The sequence below is a fragment of the Tinamus guttatus genome, unplaced genomic scaffold (assembly GCF_059628265.1).
Source record: "Tinamus guttatus ecotype Peru unplaced genomic scaffold, ASM5962826v1 Tinamus_guttatus_pri_ptg000260l, whole genome shotgun sequence".
Lineage (NCBI taxonomy): Eukaryota > Metazoa > Chordata > Aves > Tinamiformes > Tinamidae > Tinamus > Tinamus guttatus.
In genome coordinates this window covers 913,510-941,487 of record NW_028288794.1, presented here as the reverse complement: position 1 = coordinate 941,487, position 27,978 = coordinate 913,510, and the positions used below count along the sequence as shown (strand labels likewise).

General features: G+C 42.1%; 1 protein-coding gene across 1 annotated transcript; it reads left to right on the top strand.

The window, feature by feature from the left end:
• The first annotated feature begins 51 nt into the window (after positions 1-51).
• NDUFA10 (NADH:ubiquinone oxidoreductase subunit A10) lies at positions 52-27,253 on the top strand. The gene is made up of 10 exons (XM_088526975.1): positions 52-184; positions 836-1,004; positions 1,495-1,710; positions 2,385-2,471; positions 3,110-3,231; positions 4,557-4,636; positions 7,793-7,847; positions 10,459-10,544; positions 15,046-15,154; positions 27,173-27,253. Exons 1-10 carry the CDS (start codon positions 116-118, stop codon positions 27,239-27,241), a joined length of 1,062 nt encoding a protein of 353 aa, XP_088383101.1. The 5' UTR covers positions 52-115; the 3' UTR covers positions 27,242-27,253.
• The last annotated feature ends 725 nt before the right edge of the window (positions 27,254-27,978 follow it).

Genomic DNA, 27,978 nt, shown 5'->3' with positions numbered 1-27,978 from the left:
CGGCAGCGGGCGGAGCCGCGCTGCTCCTTCCCGCCCACCCCTGACGCCATCTCGGCGCGCGGGCAGCGCCGGGCCCGGCGGCGGCGCCTTCCGTCGCAGCGGGGCGGTCGCGGCGATGTCCTTGTGGCTGGCGCGGCTGGGCTCGGCGGCGCGGGGCCGCCTGCGGGGCGCCCCCCGGCCGGCGGTGAGCGGGGTCCCGGGCCGGCGGCGAGCGGGGCCCGGGCCGCCCCTCCGCGCTGCCGCCTGCGCGGGGCGGCCGGGGAGCGGGGGGAGGCCGCGGGGAGGGGGTCTGCAGAAGAGCGTCTGTGCAGGAGGTCATTGCCCGGCTCCCTTTGCGTTTTACTTGTTATTTACCAGCTTTTTACTCAGCCCCGCGCCACCTTCAGCGTTTACAGGCCGGGCGGGTATTTCCTTTCCCCTTCATGTTGTGGAGCGGGGAAGCTCTAGCTTCTCAGGCTGGGAGGAGGTGTGATACCAATTTGCACCCCATAACAAGCAACCGAGCAAAGGTCAGCTGTGGGATCTCCCTTGGAAGGGCAAAGCCCCTCAGCTGCTTACAGTCGGTCTTCAGTAGCTCTGGAAGGTTCTGGCTGATTAGGTCTTCTTCAGGCCCTAAACACACCGAAAACAGATTCCTGGCTTCTCCGTCCTCCACTTCAGAGGTGGCTTCTCAGCCTAAGGACTGCTTCGATTGCCGTGTTGAAATGGCAGTGTTAATACTGCTTTAAAATTATGTGTATCTGCACAAAATGCCTGGAAAAGCGGCTCCTTGAGTGTAGTTAATTGAGCTAAGAATGCTAAAATTTGTTAATCTTGCCACTGTGTTTTCTTCCAGGCCAGGTTTCACATGAGCCCTAAGCAGAATCTGGAGTATGGCTGGCTGGCCTACATGTTGGGAGACAGAACTATTAAAAAGTTGGGCAAAAACAGCAAAGTTTTTACAGTGGAGGGCAACTTATCTTCTGGGAAGGGCAAACTTGCACAACAAATAGCAGAAAAATTAGGTATGTCTTATTTTTGTGTATGTATTCATTCATTATTTAGGTAATTATTTCTGTCATGATTTATAGAATTTAATAGTGTAACTGTCATTTTTTTTATAAAGAAAGTTAGTTCACCAAACCAGTAGTTCTGGACTAGCAAAGTATTGCTTCAGCAATGCCACTGTTAATGTGGAGGGCTTATAGATAAGGGGAGACTGAAATGTTGGTGAGGCTTGAAATTTTATTTCTTATGAACTGTTTTCTCACCGAGCTCCCAAATCTGTTAAAGTCACCGAGTACCTGAGATGCTTTTAGATAGTTTGCTGTATTAATGTTCTCATGTGATGAAGTTTCATCTGCCTCGTGACTTGATTGAAGAAGGACTGTATGTACTGTTTTCAAGGATTGTTTAGATTAGAGCTATTTATTTAAGTAAGCCGGGTAAGGAATATTTATTCTAAACAAGCAAAACTTGTTACGTTAACGTGTGTTCTGCTTTTTTTCTGTTCAGGAATGAAATATTTCCCAGAAGCAGATATCCATTACCTAAACAGAATCACAGGAGATGGCACGCTGCTGGATGAGAAGTTCAATGGCTTTTGTAACCTCGAGAGGTTTTACAATGATCCCAAATGTCCCGACGGGCACTCTTACCGACTGCAGGCTTGGCTGTATGGTAACCGTGTCCTGCAGTACGCCGATGCGCTGGAGCATTTGCTGAGCACAGGTTAGATTTCACTGTAAATAACTTTAACTTCTAAATTAACTTGTAAGTATGAGTTCTCTCTTTGAATGCATAAACTGGTCTGAAGTGGATATGGTCTTGTACTGTTGTGTAAAGCAAAGCAAAATAAATGCAATATAACGAGTTTCTACTTTACTGAAAGATAAAAATGAATGTATTGGTTGAGCCTCAGTTTCCTTAAGGTATCAGTTATACAGCCTTTTTAAACACTCTCTAGGCTTTGTTCCTGACAGCAGCTTTTTTAAATTCAGCACTGTTCCGTGAGGGTATTCCTATAATTTTTTTTTCCTCACACGATTAAGGTGAGAGAAGTTTTTATACATCAGGATGAATTTCTCTGTTGTTTGTGCTTTAATCACTCTCTTTTCCCCAAAAAAAAAACAAAACAAAACAAAAAAAAAACGTTTCAAATAAAAATGTAAATGCAATGCTTATTAAATGTAGTAGTAATTAATATAAGGATAGGCACAGTAAGTGAATGTATGGATTAGCCAGGCATGTTCTGCCTAAAAATCACTACATTTGTGCGAATGGAAAGCACTTATCCTTTTGTCTTATTTAAATTAACCGTAATAGTAGCACTCTCTTTGATCTTTGGTGTTGTCACAAACAATCTTTTTGAGCCTTTCTTGACTGGAACTTTCTTTCAATTACAGGGCAAGGGGTGGTGCTGGAGCGCTCTCCCTATAGTGATTTTGTGTTTTTGGACGCGATGTTTAAGGAAGGCTACATCCACAAACGATGTGAGTTACCTGCAAACAAGAGTTAACTTTGCCATAACGCTTCCACTGAGTCAGGGTGTGTTATTAACTGTCAAGCTATTAATCACAGAATGCTTTAAGTTACTGATATGATAAAAGAATCCAGTGGCAGATTCCCCACCCTGTGACTCTTTTGCCACTCTCACCTTCACTGTCTTTTACAAGAAGCTGTCTGCACAGGATGGGGGAAACTTAGGTTTTTCCAAACTTAAGTCAGAAATAAGTTTCCATTTGGTACCGATAGTTTGTTAAATATTCTTGCATTTCAGTGCTTATAGATTCTCATTTTAATTATATTGCTTTTTACTTCTTATTTCTGTAAGATGGTTCAGCCTGAAGTGCTCCTTGAGGAAAAGCCTACCCTACACTTAATATATCAGCAAAGAAGAGGAGACTACAAATACTTTGGTGGGGAAGTGATTTATTTGGGGGTAGAATACGCTCAGCAAATGCAGGAAGAACCCTCAAGAAGTGGTTGCAAATTGATTACCTAATATTTCATAATTTTAATGGGATTGTCCTTGCTCTTATTCTTTTTTTTTTTTTTTTTTTTAATATATGTATGTGTTCAGCTGTGTGGCTCTTAGGTCAGTAGCATCTTTGTTTATTTTTTAATCCAGGTCTTGATCACTACAAGCAGATCAAAGAAATAAGCATCTGTGAATTTCTGCCGCCTCACTTGGTCATTTATATAGATGTGCCTGCTTCAGAGGTACAGAAAAAGATTCAAGAGAAAGGAGAGGTAATTTTATCTCTTACCACTGTTACTGTCCACTAACATCTGTCATAACCTGTCCCTTATGCATGAATTCTATAGGATTTGCTGCAGAATTCTGCTTCTGAAAAGCTTTAGTTCTCTTCAGGCATTAGAACTGTGTGTCATTGATGACTGTGTGATTATTCTGGTATGTTAGTTCTTTAAAAAAAAAATAAATAAAAAATTGACCCTTTGACCGCTTCAACCTCCTTTCACTTCTGCCATGAGAAACTGTAAAACTCGAGCGAGCACTCTTTAAGAATCAGCCTCTACTGTGACTACTGTCATGCCAGGAGTCACATCTACACAACATGCTGCTTTCAACATGCTCTGCATTTCTTGCTGCTTCCTGAGTGCCATCAGCCACAGCTGGCTGCCTCCTTTTCCAGATTTCCTGGTTGATTGCTTTTTTCAGAGCTGTTGAACAGTTGACATTAATGTGTGGGTCACTGAAAGAATGTATGGCCAGCAAGTTCAGTCAGTTTTGTGAAATTAAAAATTTTACTGTGTGGAGATTTCATGTTAACTCAGTAAAACTGTCATTTTTTTTAACTGAAAGCTCTTTTTTATAGGTCTTCCATCAGATATAAAATCCAGGGAACTTTCAACTAATGTGGTGTAAAGTTAATAAGAACTACAGAGTGCTGGTTTGTCACTTGTACAAATTCAGTCTTATGTAAGGTCAAAGTATGTGAATCTGCTTATTGTTAATTTTTCACAATTGCAGGACATTGTGACTTTTTATTTCAAAATTCTGAGACTCGCATAATTTCTGCAGGTGTCTAGGCTTAATCAGTCTTTGGAAAACAATTTTTCTGAGAGCTGTTTTTGAAAAGGGCTTTTAATTTACACAGGCTCATGAAGAATGAGGTGATTACCTTAACACACTGAAGCAAATAGGAAGAAAAGATGTCTTTTTTGCTTTGGCATTCTTCTGTTGAAACTGCTTTTTCCCTTTCTAGTTTCATTAGGCTATCACTAGAATCTTATTAATATGGCTAATTATTAAAGACCTTCAAATATTAGGTGTGAGATAAAACTGATTTCAGGAGGGTGTCAGTCATTCCTTGGGTTTCTCTAGCTATCTCGTGCCACAAATTCTGAACACTCTTAATTCTTTACACCTTCATTAATACATGTGTGGTTTAGTGGATGTGTGGCTGCTAATGATTGAGCTCTTGACAGCTGGTATAGCTGCAGCTTCTACTTAAACTCTGAAATCTGCATTGATCAAGAAGAAGGAAAACAAACTTTACAACATGTTTTGGTAACATCTTTGTTTACAACTTCTTTTTTTTGCCTATTTTTAGACATACGAAAAAAAGGTGTCTACTGCTTATCTCCAGCACATTGAAGATTCATACAAGAAAACTTTCCTACCAGAGATCAGGTTAGCAAACTAAATTGTCATCCAGTGAGTAAACATAATTTGAATAAAAATGTGTGCAGATCCTAAAATCTCTGCAGATAGAAGCAAATGAAGCAATGTCATACATACATTACAATATTGGAAGAATAAAAATGAAGGTTTTGTAGGTGTGACCTTTTTTTGACTCTACTGAGATTTGAAGCAGTAGAAGAGTTCTAGAAAAGTAAATTCATTAGACCTCATTAACTGACTCATCCAAGATATTGCAAAGCTAATGAGCCATGACCTGCAGTACATCTCTTCATCCTGCTTATCTCAGGGCATTACAAATTCATTGTCACAGACTCGGATACAGGATGGCATAAATTCCTTTGTAGTTAAAAGCACAGGCACTTCAGCAGCAAAGCCAGGAATCAGGTCTGTTGCTGTTTACAGCTGTCCTCTTTGCAGAAGCAAGTCCTATCTTGGTTTCTCTTTTGTGCACATTATGTTTGTGGTGGTTGGCATTAGCCTCTTCGCTGCTTTTTGAGCAGGAGTGCAGGGAGTGCTTTCTTGGAACTGTGGTAGAATGCCACAGCTATAGCTATGTGTCTGCATTCACTTGTCCTGAAGAGTGTGTGATGCAGTGTAAGGTTTTTAAAGTTTTGTCTGTGTGTGTTCTGATAATCTCAACACTTGCAGTTTTTCTATTAAAACTTTCTTTCACTTATCAAAGCTCTTGTTAGCCTCTTGATGTGGAAGGAGAGAAGAAATATAAGAAATTTCATTATATAATAAGATACTTGAGATAACAGCTTTTTGTTCCCTTTTCTAGTTCTAGAGGTTAAGGCTCTCTTCTAGGCTCTCCTGGCTTTCTCTAGCTAGGAAGCAAGAATGGAGGAACTAAACTTGAGATGTGGAGATTATTTTAGGTAGTCAGCTATTCCAATTCTTATCTCTGTCAAAAAATCGAATTGTCTTAAAATCTAAAAGCATGTGCACATAAGTTGTCTGGGTCTCTCAAACAGATGACTCTGGGCAACACAAAAGATCACAGACCCAGGCCTGCTTTACATTTAAGCATGCAAAGTTTAGTTTGTGTGTGAAGTTAACTGCAGCCTGCTCATGCACTTGTTCTCTTGCTCCAGCTCCCCAAGTAAATCAATGTAACTGTCAGCAGCTGAACTGGCTAAATGGGTATTGAGGCTGTCAGTCACACAGAGCAAGAGTTGTTGGTGTGGCCTGGCCAGCTGCCTCTGAGTGTGTCCCCCACAGATGCCAACACAGGTGTCAGGCAAATGGGAGCTGTGACCTCAAAGGGAGGGTGGGAAACCTTAGGACTATGATCCCCCTGAGGGCAGAACAGTGTTGAATTCACCAGAGGAGAGAAATGCTGCTTTTTCTTGGGGTCACACCCAAAGCCCTGGAAATACTGTGTTGTGTAGTGAGGCTAAATCCTAGTGTGGCTGGTCCTGCTGTGATTTCAACTCTCTCCCCTTTGGCAGTCCCTGGTCAGTGCGCTTGTTAGGCACACACCTCCTGGTCGGCATCCTTGTCGGTCTAAGGGTTTGCAGTAGCTTGTCAGATTCAATCTCTGCGCTCACATCTGAAGGACTCCTCTGTCCCCTGAATAGGGAAGAGTTTGAAACATGCAAAGCTCCTGCTTTGCATATCTCTGGTCTTCGCTGGTAGCTTGCATACTGGAGGAATAAACAGAAGCCACAGTTGCCTTTAACTGTTGGTCTGCTGTTTTGCAGTAAACTGTTTCGCGCCTTGTTAATTTCTGGATGGACAAGGAAGTATTCGATTCCTTAGTTCTTTGGGACAACCAAAATTAGGTCCAGAAAGGCAAACAACTTAATTTAGATTTTTGGGCAAATTTCAGGCCTGGACACTTTTCATGTTAAGCTTATTCTATCCTGCTTTTCTTGAAAATGTCTTGAAGCTCAGTAGGAAAATCACGTAGTTTGTTACTTAGTAGAATTCCTATTCTCTGATTTAGTTGAAGCAGCTTGGCATTGGCCCAAGTGGAGTGTCCTGTGTAATGTAGTTATCTCTTTTAAAACTGATGCTTCCTTTCTAGTCTGACCTTTTTGAGAATGCCTTTAAATGTCTCTCTTGATAGTGATTTGCGAGGCTGGTGCTGTGGCAGATGCTCCTTAGTGATTTTGAGCAGACTGCTTTTGTTTTTCACTGGATTTTCTTTTTTTAGGCCCGAAGCCTAAGATTATCAATGTTATCTTTCACATCCAGGGTTGGTTCTACAGAGCAGCTGTTTTCTGTTAATGAAAACCCCAATACTCTGCAGAGTATCAAGTGGCTTGATCTGCACTCTTAATGCAATGGCCAGTATAAAGCTCTGCATTTGGTCAAGTCTGGCCTGTTGTCCTTGCTGAGGACAGTTGAAATGGAAGATGCAAGTATGCAAGCTACGCTGTTGTGACAGCTCTCTTGACAAGCATGCCATTTGTTTTCTGCTGTTCTGTGACTGAAGAGTTATATGAGTCTTTCTGCTTTTTTTCCCCACAAGTCAAGAACAAACTCTTTAAAGAATTCCCCATGAAGAGCACTAGTTCAACTGCAGCATTGCAGAATCTCCAATGAGATGCTTGTTATTGGCTCTGTTAGAGCTTAGGGGTTTGCAGGAATAAAATGCACTGTATAAATGAGTGTTTCCTACTTAAAGATCCAACAACCTGTGTAGTGTTGCTTTCAGTTAGCTCAGGCCTAGTAACTAATGATAAATGAATTTAATCTTTTCTTTAAAATAACCCATTGGTACTAACATACTTGCCATAAAATTGAAAATCTGCTGAAGCTTTGGTTATAACTGGTAAAAAAATGCCATTGGGCTTCAGATGGATTGGAAAAATTGTAATTGGGGCAGCTATACACAAATGAATTGGAAACAGATTCATAGATTGGATTCTTTTTTTGAACTGAAACTATGTAGATACCACAGGCTATTTGTTTTTTGAAAACACTTTTGTACCAGGAAAGAAACTTACAGATCTAATAGGGATTTATTACAAGAACTCCATAAATATTCTAAATAAATATTCTAAAATTGTTGAGTGTTCCTACAACTGAGTCTTTGAACTTCATTTCTATTTGATTTTGGAGCAGGGGAGTGAGAACAGACATAGCAGTTAAATCTTGTCAATTCAAAATGTCTTTTTTTTTTTTTTTTTTTTTCAGTGAGACCAGTGAAATTTTGCAGTACACCTCAAGTGAGATAGAAGATGTGGAGAAGGTAAGATTTTGCAGCACATGTGTTGGTTATAAAGTTGCCTTTACATGTGAAAAGATTTGTGGTCTGTCTTGTTTTGGTCTTGTCATCTTTTCTGGATAATCAATGTGACAAATGCCAAAGTGTTAATGATAAGTCAAAATTGATATATATATATTTTTTTTAAAGTTCCAAGAGTAAAAGGCAAAGTATCCATCATTCAGTTTATATTCTCCAATCGGTTTGGTGAGACAAGCTAGTCCTGGACCAAGCCAGATAAATTGCCATTTCATTGCCAGAAGTAAATCATCTCCTAGTATGTAACAGGACTAACCTGAGGTGACTGCTTCCTCCTACTCCAGGCTGTTATTTCCAGAGTAGGTGCAGCATCTTTGCCTATTTCAGCAGATGTACTTGCTGGGGGCGTAATTGAAGTCTTTCGCCTCCCGATAGTGAACTTTTCTCTGTAGTTGTTGCCTGCTGTCTGGATATAATTTCAATGCCCAAACCTGATGTAATTCTGAACAGGTTTGTAGTGTCTCTTCCAGCTGTAGGGATGAAATTTTAACACTGAATCTCTCAAATTTCCTGAATTCTGCAGTGGCAATAAGGGTATCAGCTGCACTGAAATTTTCCTTTTCTAATATGTTTTGCTATTTTGAGTGTGTTCATCCTCTCTGCTTCTGGCTTTTTAGCTGGGATCCTTCAGGGGTCCATTTAATGCTTTCTTTGCCTCTTTTATAGAGGTAAAAAATGAGAGGCAGGTTATATTGTTTTCTGTTTGAGGAAACAGCCCCAAACCTTTACATATTAGTAGATGAGTCATCCTAATAAGCTGGAAAGAGAAGTGTCAGGGTGAAAACTTGCTATTTGGGAAAAGGGGAGGAAAGGGAAGAACAATAAACTGATTTGCATTAGTAGGATATATTTAAAATATTCTCATTTTAGCAGGTACTTACTACATGCTATTTAGGGACTGTATGTATAATGGTACTTTTAACAATATAATGGTACTTTTTAATGGTTTCAATACTGTGCTTAGGCTGCTTGTTCCAAGCTTGCTTTTTCTCCACTCTATTTGTACTGATGGGAGGATGATGATTTCTTTTAATAGCACCCCCCCGAAACAGCTTATCTAGGAGAGCATCCTTGCCCTTTGGAAAGAACATAATCTTTATGGAGGTAAATAAATATATCAAGTTGGCAGCCCAGCCCTGGTAACAGGGTGCTTGCCGAAGGCCCATGCAAATGGCATTACTTTGGTTCTTTTCCTTCATGAGTGAGCCAGTAAGTTATGCTTTGAAGTAGAACATAAAATATGCGTGTATGTTTGGCAAAGGCTGTAGGCCTGGAGCACACCTAGGTATCTTCCATAACTCACTCCTTTCTTTTTTTCCTTCTTTGTGTTACTTGGTTTGCTGGCTCTGAGGCTCCCCAGGTGAAAGCCCTCAAGCCATCTGATTCTAATTACTACCAGTTACTCCAACAGCACAGAAAAGAATGGCAAAAATCAAAGGGAAAAGGGAAAACTGTCCTTTCAATATGTGTATCACATCTGTGAATAATGAAAAATTCCCTATTGTCCCTACTTTGTCAGCAAATTTAGTCTTTAAGCAATACAAATGTCTCAAGTGAAATGATTGTTCAGTTAGTTATGTCTCTAAACTACCTCCTCTTACCATAAAATGTAATACTTGTGATAGAAAGGACCCTCGCAGTTGACTCTTTTGTAATAACTTTTTTTTATGGTCCTTGCAGTTTAAGTGGTGATAAATGGAATTTAACATTCTCTCGCGCTGCAGGGAATAGCTTACTCTGGATTTAGTATATGGCAAAGAATGGCAGCTTTTTGTTTGTTACTTGCATTATTACTGGCACCTGTTTCCTTGATAATGGAACAACAATTTATCATCAGGATTTGGGTCTTGACCCAATAGCTCTAGAGCTCTATTGATCCATTCCTTCCCAAGTTGTTTCAAAGTATTATCCCCACCTCAAGAATTTACAAGGTAGTGTTGGTGCATCCTCCCGATTTCCTTCAGATCCAGTCAGCTGTGTGCAATTTCATCATGCTTGTGTTGAGCAATTATCCAGTGTGCCAGCAAAGATGTGTTTTCTGCTGGAACCAATCAGTAAATGAAGCTCAAATATAGTATTAATAACCCTTGAGTGCTAGATCAGTGGCTTGCCGAGGTGGTTTTGCTTGTGTGAGTCATCCTTGGTGCAGTGCTATGAGTTTTGCCTTTACTGTTCTGCTCAGGTTGTGTGCTTGCATGAGTAGTTTTTGATGACCCATCAAAATAGGAGCCTCTGGATTTCTGTTACTATCCTAAGTACATTAGGATACTCCAGCCTGAAATAGTAATCAGTTTCCACTGTGTGTGCCCTGAGCACCAAGAAACAATTGCCACAAGGTGGAATAGCCAGTTGCTGGGTAGTAAATTGCTCCTCTACCTTTTCTTAATGAATGTATTACTGAGCCTTTTGGGGAAAACAAAACAAAAAGCAAATTTAACAAAAAATAGCAGCTGGAGGTGAGGTGGCGCTAAATTTTGGATATTTTTGTTTCACCTTCATGGTACATGTGAGGTCTGGTCAGACCACTTTCTAGTATAATTTTATCCTCTGATTCCAGGTGATTGAAGATATTGAGTACCTGAAGTTTGAGAAGGGGCCCTGGCTGGAGCAGGATGATGTTTCTTTCCATAATTTAAGACTTTAGTAAGTATGGTATATTTGAATAACATAATGCTACTAAGCATCAGAGCTCTGAGAAGACAGTGCCTAGACTTTTTCTTGAAGTGTGTTTATTTGCACTGTGACTCTCTTCTTTAGCAAAAAATCAGGAGTGATAGCAAGGTTTTGTAACCTGGGTGCTTGATGCTGCGATATGGGTGTGGGGTTTTGCTGCTGCTACTTGATAGTTGATGGACCAGAGACTGCAAATAAATAGTACCCATTTGGTAAATGAGTTAAAAAAAAAAAAAAAAAAAAAAAAATTAGTCATTTCCTAAGTGCTTTCCTGGGGGAGTGTGGTGTTATGTGGGTTTTTTCTTTGTGAGTTCTCCTGTTTCTAGACGGTCACAGTATGCAAAAAGGTAGGTAACTGTAAGATAGTCCTGTTTAGACTGGCTGCGTTCGAAGTGTTTTCTTCTAAAATTAGCCCAGTTTGTTATATGCTGAACTTTCTGTCCTTAACTATATTTCAGTAGTCAGGAAGCTTAAGCTTAAGACAACATAAAGGAAGAAGGAAAGAGGCAAACTAGGCCAACTGGTGAAAAAGTTGTTGGTTTTTGTTTTTTTCCTCCTTTTCCTAACCCCCAGTATATTAGGAGGTTATAGAAACTTTAATCCTGATTTGCAGAATGAAGTTTTGCAGTTTTGTCATTCATTCTCAATAATAACGAGGACAATTTTGAAGTGTGTCATTTCAGGTGGTTCTCCATGTTCTTTATGACTGATTTTCCAGCATGCTGTGTGCTCGTGGGCTCTCCTGCTCCATGCACTGGCACATGCTGCCCTCTCGTGGGTGCTAGACTGATGATGAATCCTGTGCTGGGGTGATTCTGGAATGGGAAGCATGGTCAGAAAGCACTTGGCTGTTTTCCTAGTCGTGCTTGCTTGTTTTTCCATCTCCCAGGGTTTGGCACAGCCCACTCATTTTGACTTTGGCTGTTTCAGGTCCGATGCTACTTGAAAATTCCGTGTGTGCTGACCTGAGCTTTGCAGTGGGGGGCAGTGTGTGTATTTTTTTTCCAGTTTCACTTCTGGTTTGTCGCTTAGCTCTAGGCAGTTGTATTTTATACCCCTTCTGCCTCCAGTTCCTACTAACGTGTTGTTTGGAAGAAGGGGGATGAAGGGCAAGTGAGGATAACTTTTTCATTACTCTTAGATAGTGTTGACATATAGAAACCCTAGCAGTACCTCAGACTACTTTGGTAGTGCAAATAACAAGTAAGTTAATCAAACCAGTGAGCCTCATCCTTATAGCATCAGTTGCATAACAGCATCTTTCATCTCCCACCTCGCCCTCTTGTCGTTTCTCTCATGCCCTAACAGGAGGTAGGGTGGCAGGAGCAGGCTTGTAAGTCATTGCCCTTCCTTTGAGAAGGTCTGGGACATACGGGGACAGGGAGGGAAGGAGGATTGGAGGGGGCAGCTTCCTGCGGTCCCTGAACGAGCGCAGGACTAGAGGTGAGTGCGAAAGGAGATCAGCCCGCCTGTTTCTGAAGCTGCTTTCATGGATGAGTGTAGAATTCGGCTTGGGATGAGTTGTGTTGCTGGCTCTAAGTGTTTTAGACAAACGAATGCTTCTAGGTAGAAGCAGGGTTTTCTGTTTTTGTGTATTTTTTCATTAAATTTTTGTAATAATGCCAGCATCAATTGTTGAGAAATCATGATTTGGGCTATGCAAAATGTCTTTTTGCTTGTTGGTTTGTTTTCCAAGCAGTTAGCATCCCACAAGCTTGCCACCTTGCACCTTTAATGGTTATGTTCATAAGACATCTAGCTGTCATTGTGGAAGGCATAGGAAAATTGACCACCTAGGAAATTTTAGAAGGAATACCCAGCCATCATGAGAACTGCAGTAGCTTCAGGACAGCTCACAGTACTGGTGTGTGCTCAGGGTTTTGCTGGTTCTCTGCAAATACTATGCATCCATGCTGTAAACTCCCTTGAGGAGAAGCAGGAGTTCCTGCTCTGGAGGAGAGGCAGGTATGTGGTTCAAGGCTTGGTGGTTGGTTACCTGCTCACACAGCTTGCCTCAGCCCGTGCCACAGATGCTTTGGCAGAAAAGAGGAGAGGTATCCAGCACTGTAACATAATTGCAAGTCTGACTTTTGATCTGTGTAACAGTGAGAAAATCTCTAGCTAGTTGGGTGGTGAATTGTTTTAAAAATGATAAAGCCCCCAGTTTCTACATTATTAGAACTACGTAGTGGTCTGTGTGTTCTCAGTTATTTTTGAAATTTCACATAATATTAGGGGTAGATGGAACCTACTCTGGGTAGTTATGCAACTGCACTGTGAGTGAGCTGTGAGTAGAAAGTATGGTAAGTGCCAGAAAATAATGAACAGTGATTCTCTGGTGCTGGGAAAGAGAGGAAACTAAGGAAACTTCTCAAGTGCCTTTAAATGCTTCCTGCTGATCAGTGAATTAGTTCTGGCAAGCAAATGTGCTTTTGCTGTTTTGGCGGGTGTCTTTGCATGGTGCATCGACTCCATTTTTCATCCATTTTCCATCCATTTTTCTTCTTTAAGGATTTCTTAAGATAAAAAGCAGACCTGACTCTGGAAAAGGTGTCTTTGGTACCTTTAGGTTGTCTGGATGTTTTATTATGCATCATTTTCTTTGGGGGCAGTGGTTTTGTGAAAGAAGTTTGAAGAGCAGCAGGTTTTCTGTCCCAGGCAGTAACTAGGGTAAGTTGTACCTGGGAATTGTGCTTTAAAATTGCCATTGAGCATCTGACTGAGATGCCTGAAAGAATGGATTGACTGCAGTCTGTGACAGCTGGGCTCGGGGTGTGTGTGTCTGTGGACATATGCCCAGAGAGGTTATATCTGTGTTCTCCTGCAGACTTGAAAGGTCCAGAACATCTGCTGCTATTTGGCAGAGCTGACTCTCCCGTTACTGTGGGACACTGGTATGGGAAGAAGGGACAGAGCTGCTTATTACTAACTGATAAATTAGTGGTATTCCACAGCCTGTGCTGTTAATGCTGAACTCAATGATGTATTTAAAAATTGCCTGCAAGTAGTCCTCTTCTAATCAATATTCTTAGCTTGTTGTCTTTCAAAGTGCTTTTTCAAGTATGCTGGGATTCAGAAGAAAATCCATGTGCATCCATCGGGGGCAGGCTTTTCCATCTCAGCTCAGTTATTCCACAGTTCTCCTCTAGCGGGAAGTTTGGGGGTGGCACATGTTAGCGTGTCCTGGAAACAGCTTTTCCCAAATGATGTTCAGAATCCCCCTTTTGTGTGGCTCTGTGCCACGTGCTCTAGGTGATCTTACCTGAACAGGGGGGTTGGACTAGATGATCTCTCCAGGTCCCTTCCAACCTCAACCCTTCTGAGATTGTGTAGTCTCTGAGATTAGAGAATACTTAATATATATGAGGGCAAATAATACACAAGTTTGTAGGAAACATCTTTGTTCATCCCAATGTTGTAAATAGGCATTTATTCTCATCTCCTCCCCTCTCACCTTCAGCAGGTTTCTTGCAGTTTGTTACAGGTTTGGCTGTATGGGGGTAATTTGCAGTATGTGTCTCAGTATTTTTCATTGAACTAGTTCACTCACTGAAGCTGTGGTGCTGTGAAGCAGTGTCGCAGGCATTGTGCATTAGGGGAACGTGCTTATTCTGAAGGACAGTTAATTCTGCCTTGCTTGGTGCATTTGCCTGTTTGCTGTGCCTATGTGCGAGTTCTTTGTAAGGAAGTGCAGTTCCCTGAAATCTGACAGCACGATTGCTAGCTGTGGTCTCCAGTATGGAATTGAGGATTCAGTCCTTGTGCCCTGCAAGTTGGTGGCTGCTGTATTTTTGCCCACGTGTGTGTAGGTGGCACTGTTGAGCTGTGCACAGTGCCTGTACCCAAAAGGTGGCTTTCTAGCAGTTTCTGAGACATTGCACATTCAGAGTCTTTGCAAGTGCTGTTTTCATGCAGTGTGGATTTTTGCTTGGTCTGGGTATCTGCACCTCTCATAGCTCACCTGTCATAATGACTGTCACAGCAAAGGTCCTGTAAATTAGTCCCAGGACGTTACCGTCCTCCAAATCATTTGATTTGCCTCAGTGCAAGGTGCCTAGTAAGTACTGATACATTTAAGGTGGGAATTTGGGGAGGAAGAGCATTAATGCTTGTGAGGGTTCATTTGTGAAAACAGATTGAACAGGAGGTAATTAAATTAAGTTGATGCAGCAAGGTAGAATGTGGAGCTTGCCGAAAGCATTGGCTTCGTTTTGCTTATATGGGAATGCAAACAGCTAGGGCTGCCTATGCAGAAAGTTATTCCCAGCAAGGACGGAGTAACTCCAGGGAGGTAAAATGCAGTGGGGAACCCAAACACTCTTCAGTGTGGGGAAAAGGAGAGAACCAGAATGTGTGGAAGAATTATTTAGCCGAAAAGTAACTCTTCAGTATTTGGTCAGACTCAGAGTTGATGTTGCTGTTTTTCGGGCTGGATGTAGACTAACATTTTTTTCCCTCTATTTTCTTTCAGTGTTCAGGACAAGACTGGAATACTAGATCTTGTAGCCGTCCCTATCTACATTCCCGAAGTAACAATTGGAGGCACGGAGTTTGATAAAATCTATCACGAGTATCGATCGGTAAGTAATCTTGGAAGAGGAGCAGTTGGACAGTAACTGTACAATTTTGTCTACAAAGGTGTGAGCATATTTAGACCTGTCCTATGCACGGCCTGGGTGCTAATCCCATGCACATAGGTGCATGTTTTTAAGAGTGAATTCTGGATTTGGATCCCCACCTTTTATGAAGTCCAGCTTCCACATAAGAGGAATAATGAAGCAAATTGTTTGTTTTGTAAGCTGATTTTCTTCTTTTTGATCTTCAGATGTGGACTAAAGGATAAGTGCTTTTCATTTGTTTTTGTTTTTCCTGCCCCGATTAGTCTCTGACCTCTGAAATCTAAAATAATCCTTTGAGTCAAAGAAGAAAATTAGAAACCCGTGGAGACTTCTAAAAAGAAGACTGCTTATAAAACTCTTCAGGAGGGGGGTGTTTTTTCTGAAGCAGGCTGAGGAGATATGAGCATTACACTGGCTCTCAGAAGAGTTGCTGCTTTAAATAGTGTGTTTCTGTTAGCGGGCACACATCCAAAGCCTGTTGTGGCCCAGCGCTTTCTTACACCTCATGCAGGCTCCCACACAATGTTTTAATTAGCTGCTTGCCTTTCTGCTTCTGGAGACAAGGGCTTCAAATGGACTTAGTCCTTAGTCCTATCAGGTGTTACTTGGCTGGCAAGGGATCCTGTCGCACCCTGCAGTGTTTTTCTGAGGCCCAAGTACTGTAAATTCTCATTAGGGAAGTTGTGGAACTGATGACAGTTGTTATTGTTTGGACAAACTTTAAATTGCAAGGCAGAGAATGTTTTCTACTTTCTTAAATCTTCTCTGCCACTGCATTTTTTCAAGCAATTCCTGAAGATGAAGGAATATATGTGGAAATTGTTACCAACAGTGATCTGCATAAGGAAAATACTGTCATGTTCTGCTCCTGTTAGTAGAATTATAATGTGAGGTGTAGTTTTGGTGGGCTTGTTTGGATGCTCTGAATTAGCAAATGCTATCTTGAATAGCCAGTTCTGAATTTCCAGTAATTATTTGGCATAATCTATTCCTCTTCAGGTAGCTGTGCAGTGCAGAGACTCTCTGAATTCGTGCTGTTCTGCCTCGTTTGGTTTGTGTAAGAAGGTGTTTTTGCCCTTCGTGGAAGGGGCTAAAGCTAAGGGTTAAGGCAGTAGAAAGCTTGTCAGTATTATTTGAGTTTATCTAATAGCTTTGAAAGCTACTTGGCTCATCCAAGGAATTGCTACCAGAATTTATGCTCCGTGGTTTAAATCAGAAGCTTCAGGCTCAGACTAAGAACATCGGAGCCCTTCGCTCCGCAAGACGCCTCTGTGCTGCAGCACGTGTGTCAGGATGATCTGCTGCATGACCTGCCACCAGCGTGCAGCATCCGTCTCTACTAACTGTGCCTTTCTTCTCGAAGATGATAGGCCTTTTTTTGATGGAAATGCCACTTTGCAGTGGAGCAGGGAATTGTTGAGGCCGCCCGACACACAGCTAGATGTGACCTCCGCGCTGGGTACTAGTTCTGAGAGCCTTTTCTGACCGTACGACGGGACGTTCCTCTGTGCTGGAAAGAAACTGAGGATGCTGGATCATAGGAAAGCTGGCTTCCAGGAGAAACAGGGGCTTGCCTTGCACATGCAGAGCAGGCTTGATCAACCATAGGAACATGAATACCTGGGAAGGGGAATGATGATTGTGGGTTACTCTGGTGACTGTTAGTTGACAGCTGAAGCTGAGTATTACCTGTAGTGGGGGGGAAACACCCTGCTCTTCCAAAAATATAATCTCCTTTTTGCAGGCATGCTTTTATGGCCTCATTCAGGAAAATACCATGCAAAGTGCTAGTGTCCCTTGGAATAAGAAGGGATTGTGTGCGCTTCATGAAGGGTTCTGTTAAAGCAGTGCAGCTAGGATTGTCTCAAATTTTTGCTTTCCTGAATGCTTAAATACTTGAATCCTTCAAGTGTCTGTAGGAGCCACTGTTTAGAAGGTATCTTGCCAGGTAGATCTGCCTGGTCTCTTTTCTTTTCTCATCCTTCTGTAAATGCAGTGACCTGCAATCCTCTCTTTTCTCATTTACTTTTTTATTTTTAATTTGAAAGCAATATGTTACTGAATAGCTTCCATTCAGCCTTTCCCTGTTTCGTGGATGTGAGTACCGGAGAACCATCTCCTGAAGCCAGTCATTTATTGCTTACTATGAAACAGTGCCGTGGGAGAAGTGTTGTCATGGGGCAGGTAGGAGATCCTCCACTTGTGAGAGAGCTGCAAGGCCTCATGCGTGGTGGTCTCTGCCTTTTGTATAAAATTCCACAGGGATGGGTCGTGACCTAAAAATAAAATGAGTTTTCTCTCTTTAGCCTTTGTAGTCAAGGTTCAGGCACGGCGAGGCGGAGATGATCAGAAGATTTAATTGCACAGAGGCACTGAGCAGCTGGGATGCTTTGCTCCTGGCCTCAGGAAGGATCTTTTCAACTTCGTGTCAGTAAGTCTGTGCAGGGTTGTGCTCAGTGCAAGCAATGCTGAAATTTCCTACCTCTCATAAGCTACTGAAGACAAGAAAGCTATGAGCAAAGAAAGCACGAAAGCAGCTCCACCTACCTTTTTGTGTTCTGAGATTAAGTTCTTTGTGTTGAGATCTTCATTTTTCCCCCCAGTTCTGTTCAGCAAATGACAGTATGAGGGCCTGTGTTCAGGGGTAATTAGATCAACCAGTATGAGCAGAGGTCAATGATCATTTAGACACAAAGGTCTTGACTGTGAGGTTGCTCAGTCTGATGAGGGTGGATTTCAGCCTCTGAAACTTTGCCTTGTCGATGTCTTGGGTACAGACAGATACAGCTATACTTTTGCTCTTGCATTTGCAGGCAGATAAAGACTTTAGGCTCACATGACTTGTAATTAAAGACTTAATTATGGTGTAATTACATGACTTTAGCATTTCTGTGTGGGAAATGCATGCTTTTAAAGTTAGTATAATAAATGTTTGCGAAGTAAATTCAGTGGTTTGTGTAGGGGATTTTTTGTCCTCAGCAATCCTATAACTAGGCAGAAATCCTTGATCAAACAAGTAGACAGCAGCCCCTGTGCTTTTCAGAATTGCGTGCAAGCAGCTCATGCTGCCCAATGCTGCTGTTGGCCCTGTAGCTCTCGGGGGTTCTCAGATCCCAGACAGAAGCTGTGTTTTATTCAAATGTTTCATTAGTCACAAGCAACTGGAGAGGAAGAGGAAATGCTTCCAGAGATCAAGACTTTTGGTGCATTCATGTTTATTTAAAATCATGAGGTAGACACATAGAGTTTGAGGTCTGTGACTTTTTTTTTTCCATGTATTCCTTACATTTCTCCAGTAGATACTCTTCACTTGTGAGGAGGTGGGTTTTGTTTCCTCTCACTGTAAAATCATCTGGCTGTGTTGGGCAGTTTGTTCAGGCATTCAGAAACTTCTAAAGATGCTTTTCTGGCAAGGGAGAAGTAGCCTTTGAGTCAAGTTCTGTAGATCTCTGAGAGATAAGTGTGTTCATTCTTAAATGAAGTAACATTATTTTTAGGAACTATCAGACTAGTAAAGACTTGACTATTCTCTCTCTCTCTCTCTTTTAACAACTGCTCTATCTTTGTGCTTTCTTCCAACCACACACAATTCCAGCAGATAATGCTCCAAATTCTTTGTGCTCGCTGTGAAGCTGGAGCACTTAAGTAGATGTGTTTGCAGAGAAAAAGAAAACAAATGGTTCTGTTTAAGAGAATCAGTGTACTTAAATAATGTACTTATGTACTTCACACTCCCCAATGAGGCTGGCAGGTTCTGCTCGAGTCTCTTAGGGAGGGTGAAGTAAGTTTTTTACGTGCGGATTCTTTTCTGCATACCTAAAAATGCATCTGTCTGAGATTCTCCTTCAAGCCATCACCTATCTCTTCACCTCTGAAAACTGAGCTAGAGAGCTTTAAAATACACTTTGGCACCTCTGCCCTCACTGCAGATAAGGGGAAATGATCAACACTTCTTTTGCACAAACTTTGCATTTCCAAAAACAAAAAGAGGGGGTAAATTACTGGGCTGCTTGCCACAGGATCTGCTGGAGTCTGAAGTCTAGTGTCTACTGGTGTTCCCTTGGGCATTAGAGTGGCAAAACCTTTGAGGTATGTTAGGGGTTTCTCTGCAGTACTTCTGTGAGCTAAAAGTGTGCAGCTTGGCCACGCTCGGGCCCCTAACTGCTCCAAGAAGCACTGTCACTGACAGCTGGAAACAAAACCCTTCAAGTCACTTTTTTTTAATGTTACCACCTCTACAGAGGTGTGCATGTTACTGCACTCACTGGGATCCTGGGTTGTTTCTGCAGCCACCAGCTAACCTTGACATCTGTAAGCAGAAGTCGAAGAGATCTTGTAGTAAGACAGGGCTGGTTTTATGTTGCGTTAAACTTTACAGCCTGCATCTTATGCTCTGGGGCTTTTTTTGTGTGTGTTTTCCCAAGCCTTTCCCTGAGGATAAGATCAAACCACTGGAGAATTCTCGCTTTAGTTTGGTGGGATTCTTGAGGCCTGCGTGCTGGTTTGTATGCTGGAGAAAGCCAACAAATGTCTGGGTATGCAGCTCCCAGGCTATACACCTAGGACTTCCTTTTGTACCAGAGAAAGCCCATATCAAAATCTTGTATCTTTTGTTAGGCCAATTTGTTTAGTTAGCGGAAAAGAGTCAAGGATGTGTATCTTATCCTTGAAGCAGAAACTTTGCGAGGAATTCTCTGAAGAATTTATTCCATGCTCTTGAACTACCTTCAAAGAAGTTTTCTATTGCCACGAGTTCCAGCTCCAGCGGGTGTGTTTGCCCGTAGGTAAAGCTTCCTTAGATCAGTGCTGTCACTCTTCAGTCTTAGGTGGTGTTTTGCTCTCACGTGGAGGTGGTGCATGACCTGCTTCTCGTCCTTTCTCTGTCCACTTACTCTTTTTCCCACCATCAAGCACTGGCTGCTTGCTGATCGTTGGACACTGGCTGACAGTCCTTTCGACTTCCTGCATTCCTTTCTAAACCCTTGATCATTGTCAATCTCCTCCCCTAAAACATCTGATTGGGTCCCTTCTTAAGGTAAGATAAACTGCACTCATGCATGTCCATCATTTGAGTAAATCAGAAAGACTTAAGTTGTTTTATCTTGGTTTTATTTCTATTTTATGTCTTTAAAGTATTTTTAACTTTTTGTTGCTGTCACCTTTTGTAACTTGCGTAGCACATACAGACATGTAAAGGTAGCTGAGTATGTGTAAGACTAAAAGAACCTGAAGAATAACTAAAAGCTAGGAATGATAAAGCTATTCCTGAAGGTTATCTGGAAGGAGGGGAGAATGGGCATGTGACCTGCTTCTCTCTACTTCTTCCCCATCCTTCACTGCTCCTGCCATTCCCTCAGGTACAGAGAAATCATTCAAGGTTCCTGCAGCACCTCTTCTGCTTCAGAAATGTGCAACTGCTCTACCCTTCTCTACCCCTTGAGGGACTTAATGGGCAAACAGCCTGATTATCCACCCAGCACATGAGGAAGAAATACACAGGACTTGAAAGACATTGAGGCCATCTCAAACCTCAGTCTTGTTAGTTGCATCTGTTTTGTTTTAGACAGTAAAAAATGCTATCCCAGGCACTAGGTGCCCATATAAAGCAAAAAGACTTTGCTGTGAAAGAAAACACTTTTGTTGTTGTTGTGAGAGCACATCCTCCCTCTCCAAAACCTCAGTCCCATGCCAAGATAAGAAAGTGATCCCTAAGGCAAAAGTATTTAAAATTAAAAAAAAAAAAAAAGCTGAAAAATAGATAGGGAGAGAGACCTTTTGTTAGTTATTTACCCGCTATTACTTGAGCAATGCAACATGAAGAATGCTGTTGCAAGACTCTTTGTATTTTACCTGGCCAGTTCGAGTGAGTCAGCAGTTATTAAACACTTTATCCAGCTTGGATGTCCTTGTGTGGCTTTTTCCTCTGGTAGGTCTGTGCACTGTAGTGGTTAATTGGTGTTTCTAACATTCTCTTCTCTAAGATAACAAGTATATTTTATTCCGTCAGTATGTGGAATAATCACTAGGGCAAGCTGGCATTGTGGAGAAAAGCTGCGACAAAATATTTAATTAAACTGCATTGCTTGTTTATTCTTGGCCGTCTCGCAGGGGTAGAGATGTGCTTTAGGTTGTTCGTGGTGCTTGCAGCTGTTCAAATCAGAATTCACAAATTAATTTCTACAAATCTGATTACTAATCGAACACAACTCTGGAAACAAATACTTTAGTATTACTTGATCCTCCCTCACTTCCCGTTTCAAAAGGTCTCTCTATTTTATTTATTTATTTACTGGAAAGTAGGACAACATTCATTGAACATTTTCAGCAAACTATAATTGTTTTAACCTCAATTCAGTAAAGCTTTTGAATATTCTACTATCCGTTTGGGTACTTGGACTGTAATGGATGTTAAGCTCATTAAGAATTTTGTTCGAGTAAAGAATGGTAGAAATATAGCTGTGAATGAGCATTTATCTGTGCAGCTCCTTTGAAAAAACCAAACACACGGACACCTTAAATGTATATGTGTTTGCAAGGAGGTATCGCCTCCCTTCCCCTTTTTCCTTCTCTTCCTCACCCCTCTGCTCTGAAACATAATAACCAAATATTTCCAGAATAGAGCCAATATATGAAGCTAGGTCTTGTTAAATTCTCTTAATTTTTTAGCTATGTGCCAACAATTAGCATTGATAATAAACTACTTTAAGTCAGAATTTCTGCAGGAAATAGCAGTAATCTTCTCTAATAGCGGTGGTGGTGGGTGCTATTATTATACTTATTATGAACAGTCAGGAAAAGAAAGGATTTGTATGTTGATGAATGAGCCTGTGCTTTGTAGAGTAATGTCTCTGTTTTTAAGAGCTCTTTGATCAGCACTGCTCAAAATATGCTATTTTTAGATCTAGATTATCTGTTAAGCGCAGCCATTAGTGGAAAGTAACAGAGATTGCAGGAAAAAAAATAGTAACTCTCTGTGCTCCAGAAATTTTGGAAAACAAGACAGACTCTACACTGACAGATGTAGATCTTTTCAGATAGTTAAAATTCTCCAAAGCCCTACCTATATGCATGGCTGATTTGAATTTGTTTTTTGAGGAGCTCAGCTGCATTGCAGAGCAAATGGGTAGGTAAAGCTGCTTTTTGCTATCTGCAGCATTTACCATTTTACCATTTTTTTAAAAAATAATCATGTTAATAGTTTTGAGAGACATTTCTGTGGCAGAGTTCTTACGTAAACTGATGAGATGATCTTGTTTTCATTTCTTTACTGATGTTCTCTTCAAGTTGGGCAGTTCCACCTCTGCTGGGTGAGACTCATTTTGTTAGGATCATTCCTTGCGAGGTTGTTTTCGTAGCCCGCTGTTTGAGCTGGTCCCTGGGCTCCTTCAGGCTCTCTGCAGTGTAGCACAGCAGGCTGAGATTCCATCCTCAGTCCCGTCTGTGTTCACGGAGCCCTGCAGGAGGGAGAAGGGTGACCCGTTTGGGTCTTTTGGGTTGAATCTCTGCAGCTTTCAGCTTGATCAGCTCTGCTTCAAAGGTAAGTTCCTGTGGGCAGAGACTCAATTCTGCCTTGCAGAGCGTGTGTTTTCCAGATTGCTGCTGCGATAGTGTGACTTTCTTTTCATTGGAAACATGGTTCAAATTTGGTGAAATCAGTTTTGTGTGTTCACTGTTACTTGCTACTGGAGAAACCTGTTGGTATGATCCCTAGGTCTGTTTTGGCCAATGTCAGTGAAAGACCCAAGAAGGTTTGAAGGGTTTGGTTTGAGCTAATGTTTGACTCTGCGCTTACTCCCTTTATTCCCTGGTGGAAAAATGTGGTTAACAATCATGCATCATAAGATGCTTTATTATTGTTTTAGTTGTTATTAACGTGGCCATCAAGCTGCACCTTTTCTTTGGTCTAACTCAAGTCTGATTTAAAGTTAACGAGCATCGAGCAGTTCTGTGAATGTGGAAACCACTTGCAAATGATGTGGCCTTGCTGACTTTCATTGCAGTCCTGACTATGAAACATGCTCAAATGCAGAAATCCCATGGAAAAAAAAGAGATTCTTCTGAACACTTGCTTAGTCTCCCCTTGAGACCATCTAAACTTCTAGTGTCAGCATCATCTGTCCACAAGGATCTCCTTAAGCCATTATCCATGGCCTGAAGAACAAGGTGCTCTTGTTGGTTTCTAATACGCCCCTTCTGGGCATATTCATTTGATGCCACCTAGATCGTGCGCAGGAAGAGGCAGTGAACACTTGTGTCTGATCTCCCTGCTGCTTGATGCCGAGGTAGACCTTTGTGCTGTCTGCCTGTAGTCAGCTCCTTTCTGGAGTGAACAGTTCACCTGGCTACAGCACTGATGGTCTCAGTGCTTCCATTTAACTTGTTCCTCCTCCCTTTCCTTGTGCCAGCTGAACAACCCTGGCAAAAACAGGCTGGGGACTTCAGCTGGGCCTAAGCCAAGGCTGAAGTTTGGGGTGTTTGCAACCTTGCTGCTATCCGCCCAAATGTTCCCTTCATTCCCTGCACTGTCTTAGCAGCTCTGGTGTGTGTTTGGCTGACTGAGCTCCCTGAGTCACTGGGAACTGTCCCAGCCAACAGGACTGAGTAGCTTCTCCCTGCACACGGGATGATGATCGAGTTGATTAGTCTTACAGAACAATCCAGAAAGCTGCAGAGCCGGTTTGGACTGTACAGGTGGGAGATACTGTAGGCCCTTTCCTTTTTGTTGGTATTGGGCTGTTTGGTCCACTCAGCCACCTCATGCACCAGCACTTGCGTGCTTTGAATTTGGCTGTTTTAAAGCAAATTGGTTTTCCCGTGAGGCTGTTCATGCAGCTGAGCAGATGTTCCTTCTGGCAGAAGGTGGCTCTGTGAAGAGGTGGAAGAAGGCAGGTGGAGGACCACAAGATCAGGAATGATACCTCTTTGGTCAGAAAAATCACCTGTCCAAGGAGGCAGAAGCAGGTCTCTTGTCTGAAAATAGGACAAAAAAGAATCTGGAGGCTTTTTCCCTTGGGACCAAGTGCTGAGACTTACAGAACAGCAGAGGTGTGAAGTCTCACAGGTGTCATGCTCCCTGGAGGCCCTGGTAAGCAACATCCTGAGGAACACAGGGCAAGCAGAGGTTTGGCCATGTGCATGCTTTGTTTTCTGGGAGGGGTGATGTTTTGTGCATTACTTTTTTCCAATATTTTTCTAAATGCTCCATGTGTGCCAAGAGAACAACTTCATCCCCTCCGGAATACACTCACCTTGTTCCAAGCTGTGCCTCTATTAGGACAGTGCAGCAAACATGAGCTTTGAAGGCCCCTTTCCCAGGAAGTCCTGTCTGTAACTTGTACCTGATGTAGTTGTTGCAGGGGGCATTAATGTACCTGGTCCTGCTTGCTGGGCAGCGTGGATTTGCTTACAGTGCCTTTCCTGTTGAGTTTTGGGCTATTTTGAACGCTTGCCCATAACACATCCCGAAACGCAAGTGCTTTTGCCAAGGCCCACTGTGACTGATTGAGTATGGATGAATACTTATTATAAAAATTGCTTTGATGTACTGGATGTCTTTAACGAAAGACACATGGGGAATTTGTTTTGGACAGTGAATTTGAATTCTGTTGGGACTGATATTGTGTCTTTTAAAGGGGATGGTTTATCCAGAAATGAAACTGTAAACTCCTGCATTTTCCCACAGAGCTCCTGTCACTTTAATATTCTGGTTATCCGGGAGTTTCTTGAAGTATCAAGGGGACAACTGTGTGCTGCCTGGAGAAGACCAGGGAAAGCTGGTTCTGCCCTAGAGTTAATGGATCCAGGCTGGTCCCAGCAGGTTCGATGTCTTCCCCAGCCCACTGCTTCACATTCGTATGGCAGAGATGGTGCAGTCATTTATTTCCATGTTGCATCTCCTCTTTGCTCAGCAGGAGTAATCCTTAACAGGGCTGCATGGTTTCTTCTTACATTTAGATAAGACATTAAAGACATCTTTAAATGAAAAACCTTGGTACAACTGATCAGGAATGACTTGTAATGGCTCCTGACAAGGTAGGATGGTGCGTATGTTATGAAAGAGTCTTGTTGGCTTGGAATCCTATGGAAAGAAATGTGTGTGGTGTTTTTTTTTTTTTTTTTTTTTAATTAAGATTAGAAAATAACAGGCTTCACCCTGGAGTAAATAGCTATTTCTGTGGCCTAAGTAGAGATTACATCAAGACCTGATGATGCTTCTTTTCACACAGGCAGCTCTCAAACGATGGAGGTTTGAAAAGACTAGTTCAGGGTCCTCTGTGGGGCAAGCATTGCCTCTGTGCAGATGTGTAGATGATTGGAGTTCAGTTATTTGTAGTAATTTTAATAATTTGTATTTTTTCAGCTGATCACTTATTTTTGAAAGAAGAGTTTTACAACAGCATCCTCAAACTTTCTCACAGTGTTCATGTGCTTTTTTTGATGGTGGCTTGCTTTTGGATGCCAGTGTTATATCTTCAAGATAAGTGTTGTCTTTTTGTGTCATTTGCTTATAGAGATAAGAACCACACTTTCTTGAGACAGTATCCTAAAGACTTTTCGGTATTTTAGGTCATTGTCAGTACTTTCTGAAGAGGAAAATGTTGCAACGCATTTCCATCTGTTTCCTCCTTAACATGGCTCAGTTGAAAATAATTGCCAAAATACCTGTTCTGTGTCCTTACACTCTGCAGTTTGGAGGTTTTTGTTCACATGGCTCTGTTATCCACTGGGGGCAGAGCATGGCTCATGTTTATAGGGACTGAAATTGCATTGAAAAATTGTGTTGCTTCTGTGAAACAAGTTGGCAAGCAGACCCTGCTGGCAGCGCTGGTGGCCAGCCTGAGGTGAGGCAGCAGCTCCTGCAGGGCTCTGCAGTGAGGGCTCCGTGACGCTGCGGCCTCCCGGGGCTGCCAGGAAAGGGATCGCGGGCGTCAGCCCGTCCTTGGTGCATCCCTTCCCTCTGCAGCCCCTTCCTGGGCGTCCTAGGCCTTCCTTGTCCCTTGCGTGGTCCTCTTGTGTCTGCTGCAAGCAGCCCTCGCTCCGAGGCCCTCTTGGAAGGTCCTTGCTGGAAAGGCCCCGTGCACGAGTTCCTCACGCTGCTCTGCCGTGTGCGTGGCGATGCCCCACGCGCTGCCAGCTTGTGCCGTGGGAGCTGCAGCTCCCTGCAGCATCGCAGGGCTGCCCGGGCCTCGGCTTGGGAGCCGCTAAGGCCGGCCAGGAGAGCCACCCTGTCTGTGAGCTGCTTAGGCAGGGTCTAACTCTCAGGAGCATTAAGGGTCTGTGCAGAAGAGCTACTGCTTAACACGTCAGGGAGGTTCAGAAGCAGCACGTGGAGGCTGCAGCTTCACTCTCGGGGTGAGTATGAAACTTGGGCAGGGGGCTTGTGCATTTTTTTGTCTCCCCAGCCAATAGTGGTTTCTGGCTTTGCTTATGAAGACAGGCAGATATTGCTTTCTGCTTTAATGAAGTTAAGTTCAGCTCTTGAAAGCTAAATATGCAGTTTCATTTGATTGGTTTAATTTAATGTAATAATTAACTCAATATTTCATGCATGAAATATTTCATGTGTTTAATAATGTGTGCCTATTTTGGCATGAGGCTCTACTCACTGATTCCTTTCCTCTGCTACGTGCTGTGGTTAAATCTCTTAGGGCGTATCTCTTACTAACAGAAGAACAAGGGAATCTGTGAGTAGAACTGTGTGAATCCAGATGTAAATGCTGTTGTGTTGGCGAGATATTGGCCTAGTATTTAAGTAGTAGAATATAGTATATTGTGCTGGTTTTCTCACCAGCCCTGCAGTTCCACTTTTTTTTTTTAAGAGTGAATTTTCTGTAAGTGCTAACTTTTATTCTTCAAAAAAAATCCAGTGTTTCAAATTGTGCTCTTGCAGGTACCACTATTTCTCTTTATAGAGAATCTAAAAGCTCAGTAAACAGTGAACAGAAAAATGTTTCTGACTGAACTTTCTGCTTTCTCTAGCTTCCTGGTCGCAATTATAAGGAAGGCTACAATGCTGATGTTGGTGACAAGTGGATCTGGCTGAAATGAAGTGATATCTGCTTCGCCTCGAAGCCCTAACAGTGATGGACAGCAGAACTGGGTGAAGAAGCAGCTGAGTTGTGTGTGCCTGCTCTGCTCTGCAGCACTTCTGTGTAGCACAGCAAAAAGTGCTGGGTAATTCATTTTCCAGCTATTTTTCCAAATAAAAGAATAGACTCCAAGAAAGCAAATCTCTTCATTCTGGTTTATTCCTCCCTGATGAATTCAGGCTGCTCTTCCTGTGAATATAAGGTAGAATTGGTGATCTGGCATTGCAGGGGCAAACTTTAAAACCATGCTGAACTTGCTTCTCGGCAAGATCGTGTTATAATGTTATACTGTATATACTGTTAAATCGGAGAGATTAAACCTGTATCCTCCTGGCTCCCACAAAGTTAGTTTATTTTTGTGATGCATGGTGTTTTTCAGTTTCATTAGAAGAATGCACCTGCTTAAAAAAAGATGTGTTCTTTTGTTCTCAAAGTCTCATAATGGACATGAGATCAAAGCATGCAAGCATAAAGAAAAGCTTGTTGGGAGAAGGGCATAAGTGTGAGCTCTATTTAAATATCTGTGCTTTAAAGTAAAAAAAAAATCATAATAAGTGCCAGTGTTTGTACTCATAATTTCTTCCTCAGAAAGGAAGCCATAGCTCAAAATATTTGTTGTGCATAAAAGACAAAGCAAAAGTAATCATTATTTTTGCAAGTCTCTGAAAATCCAAGTTAGAGGGCTTTTTAAAGAAA

What these genes read in the sequence shown, in the direction of transcription:
- NDUFA10 (XM_088526975.1), top strand. Translation starts at nt 116, where the DNA reads ATGTCCTTGTGGCTGGCGCGGCTGGGCTCGGCGGCGCGGGGCCGCCTG. An exon ending in GGAGCATTTGCTGAGCACAG is followed by an intron (nt 1,711 to 2,384) that starts GTTAGATTTCAC and finishes TTTCAATTACAG; the next exon opens with GGCAAGGGGTGGTGCTGGAG. An exon ending in TCTATCACGAGTATCGATCG is followed by an intron (nt 15,155 to 27,172) that starts GTAAGTAATCTT and finishes TGCTTTCTCTAG; the next exon opens with CTTCCTGGTCGCAATTATAA.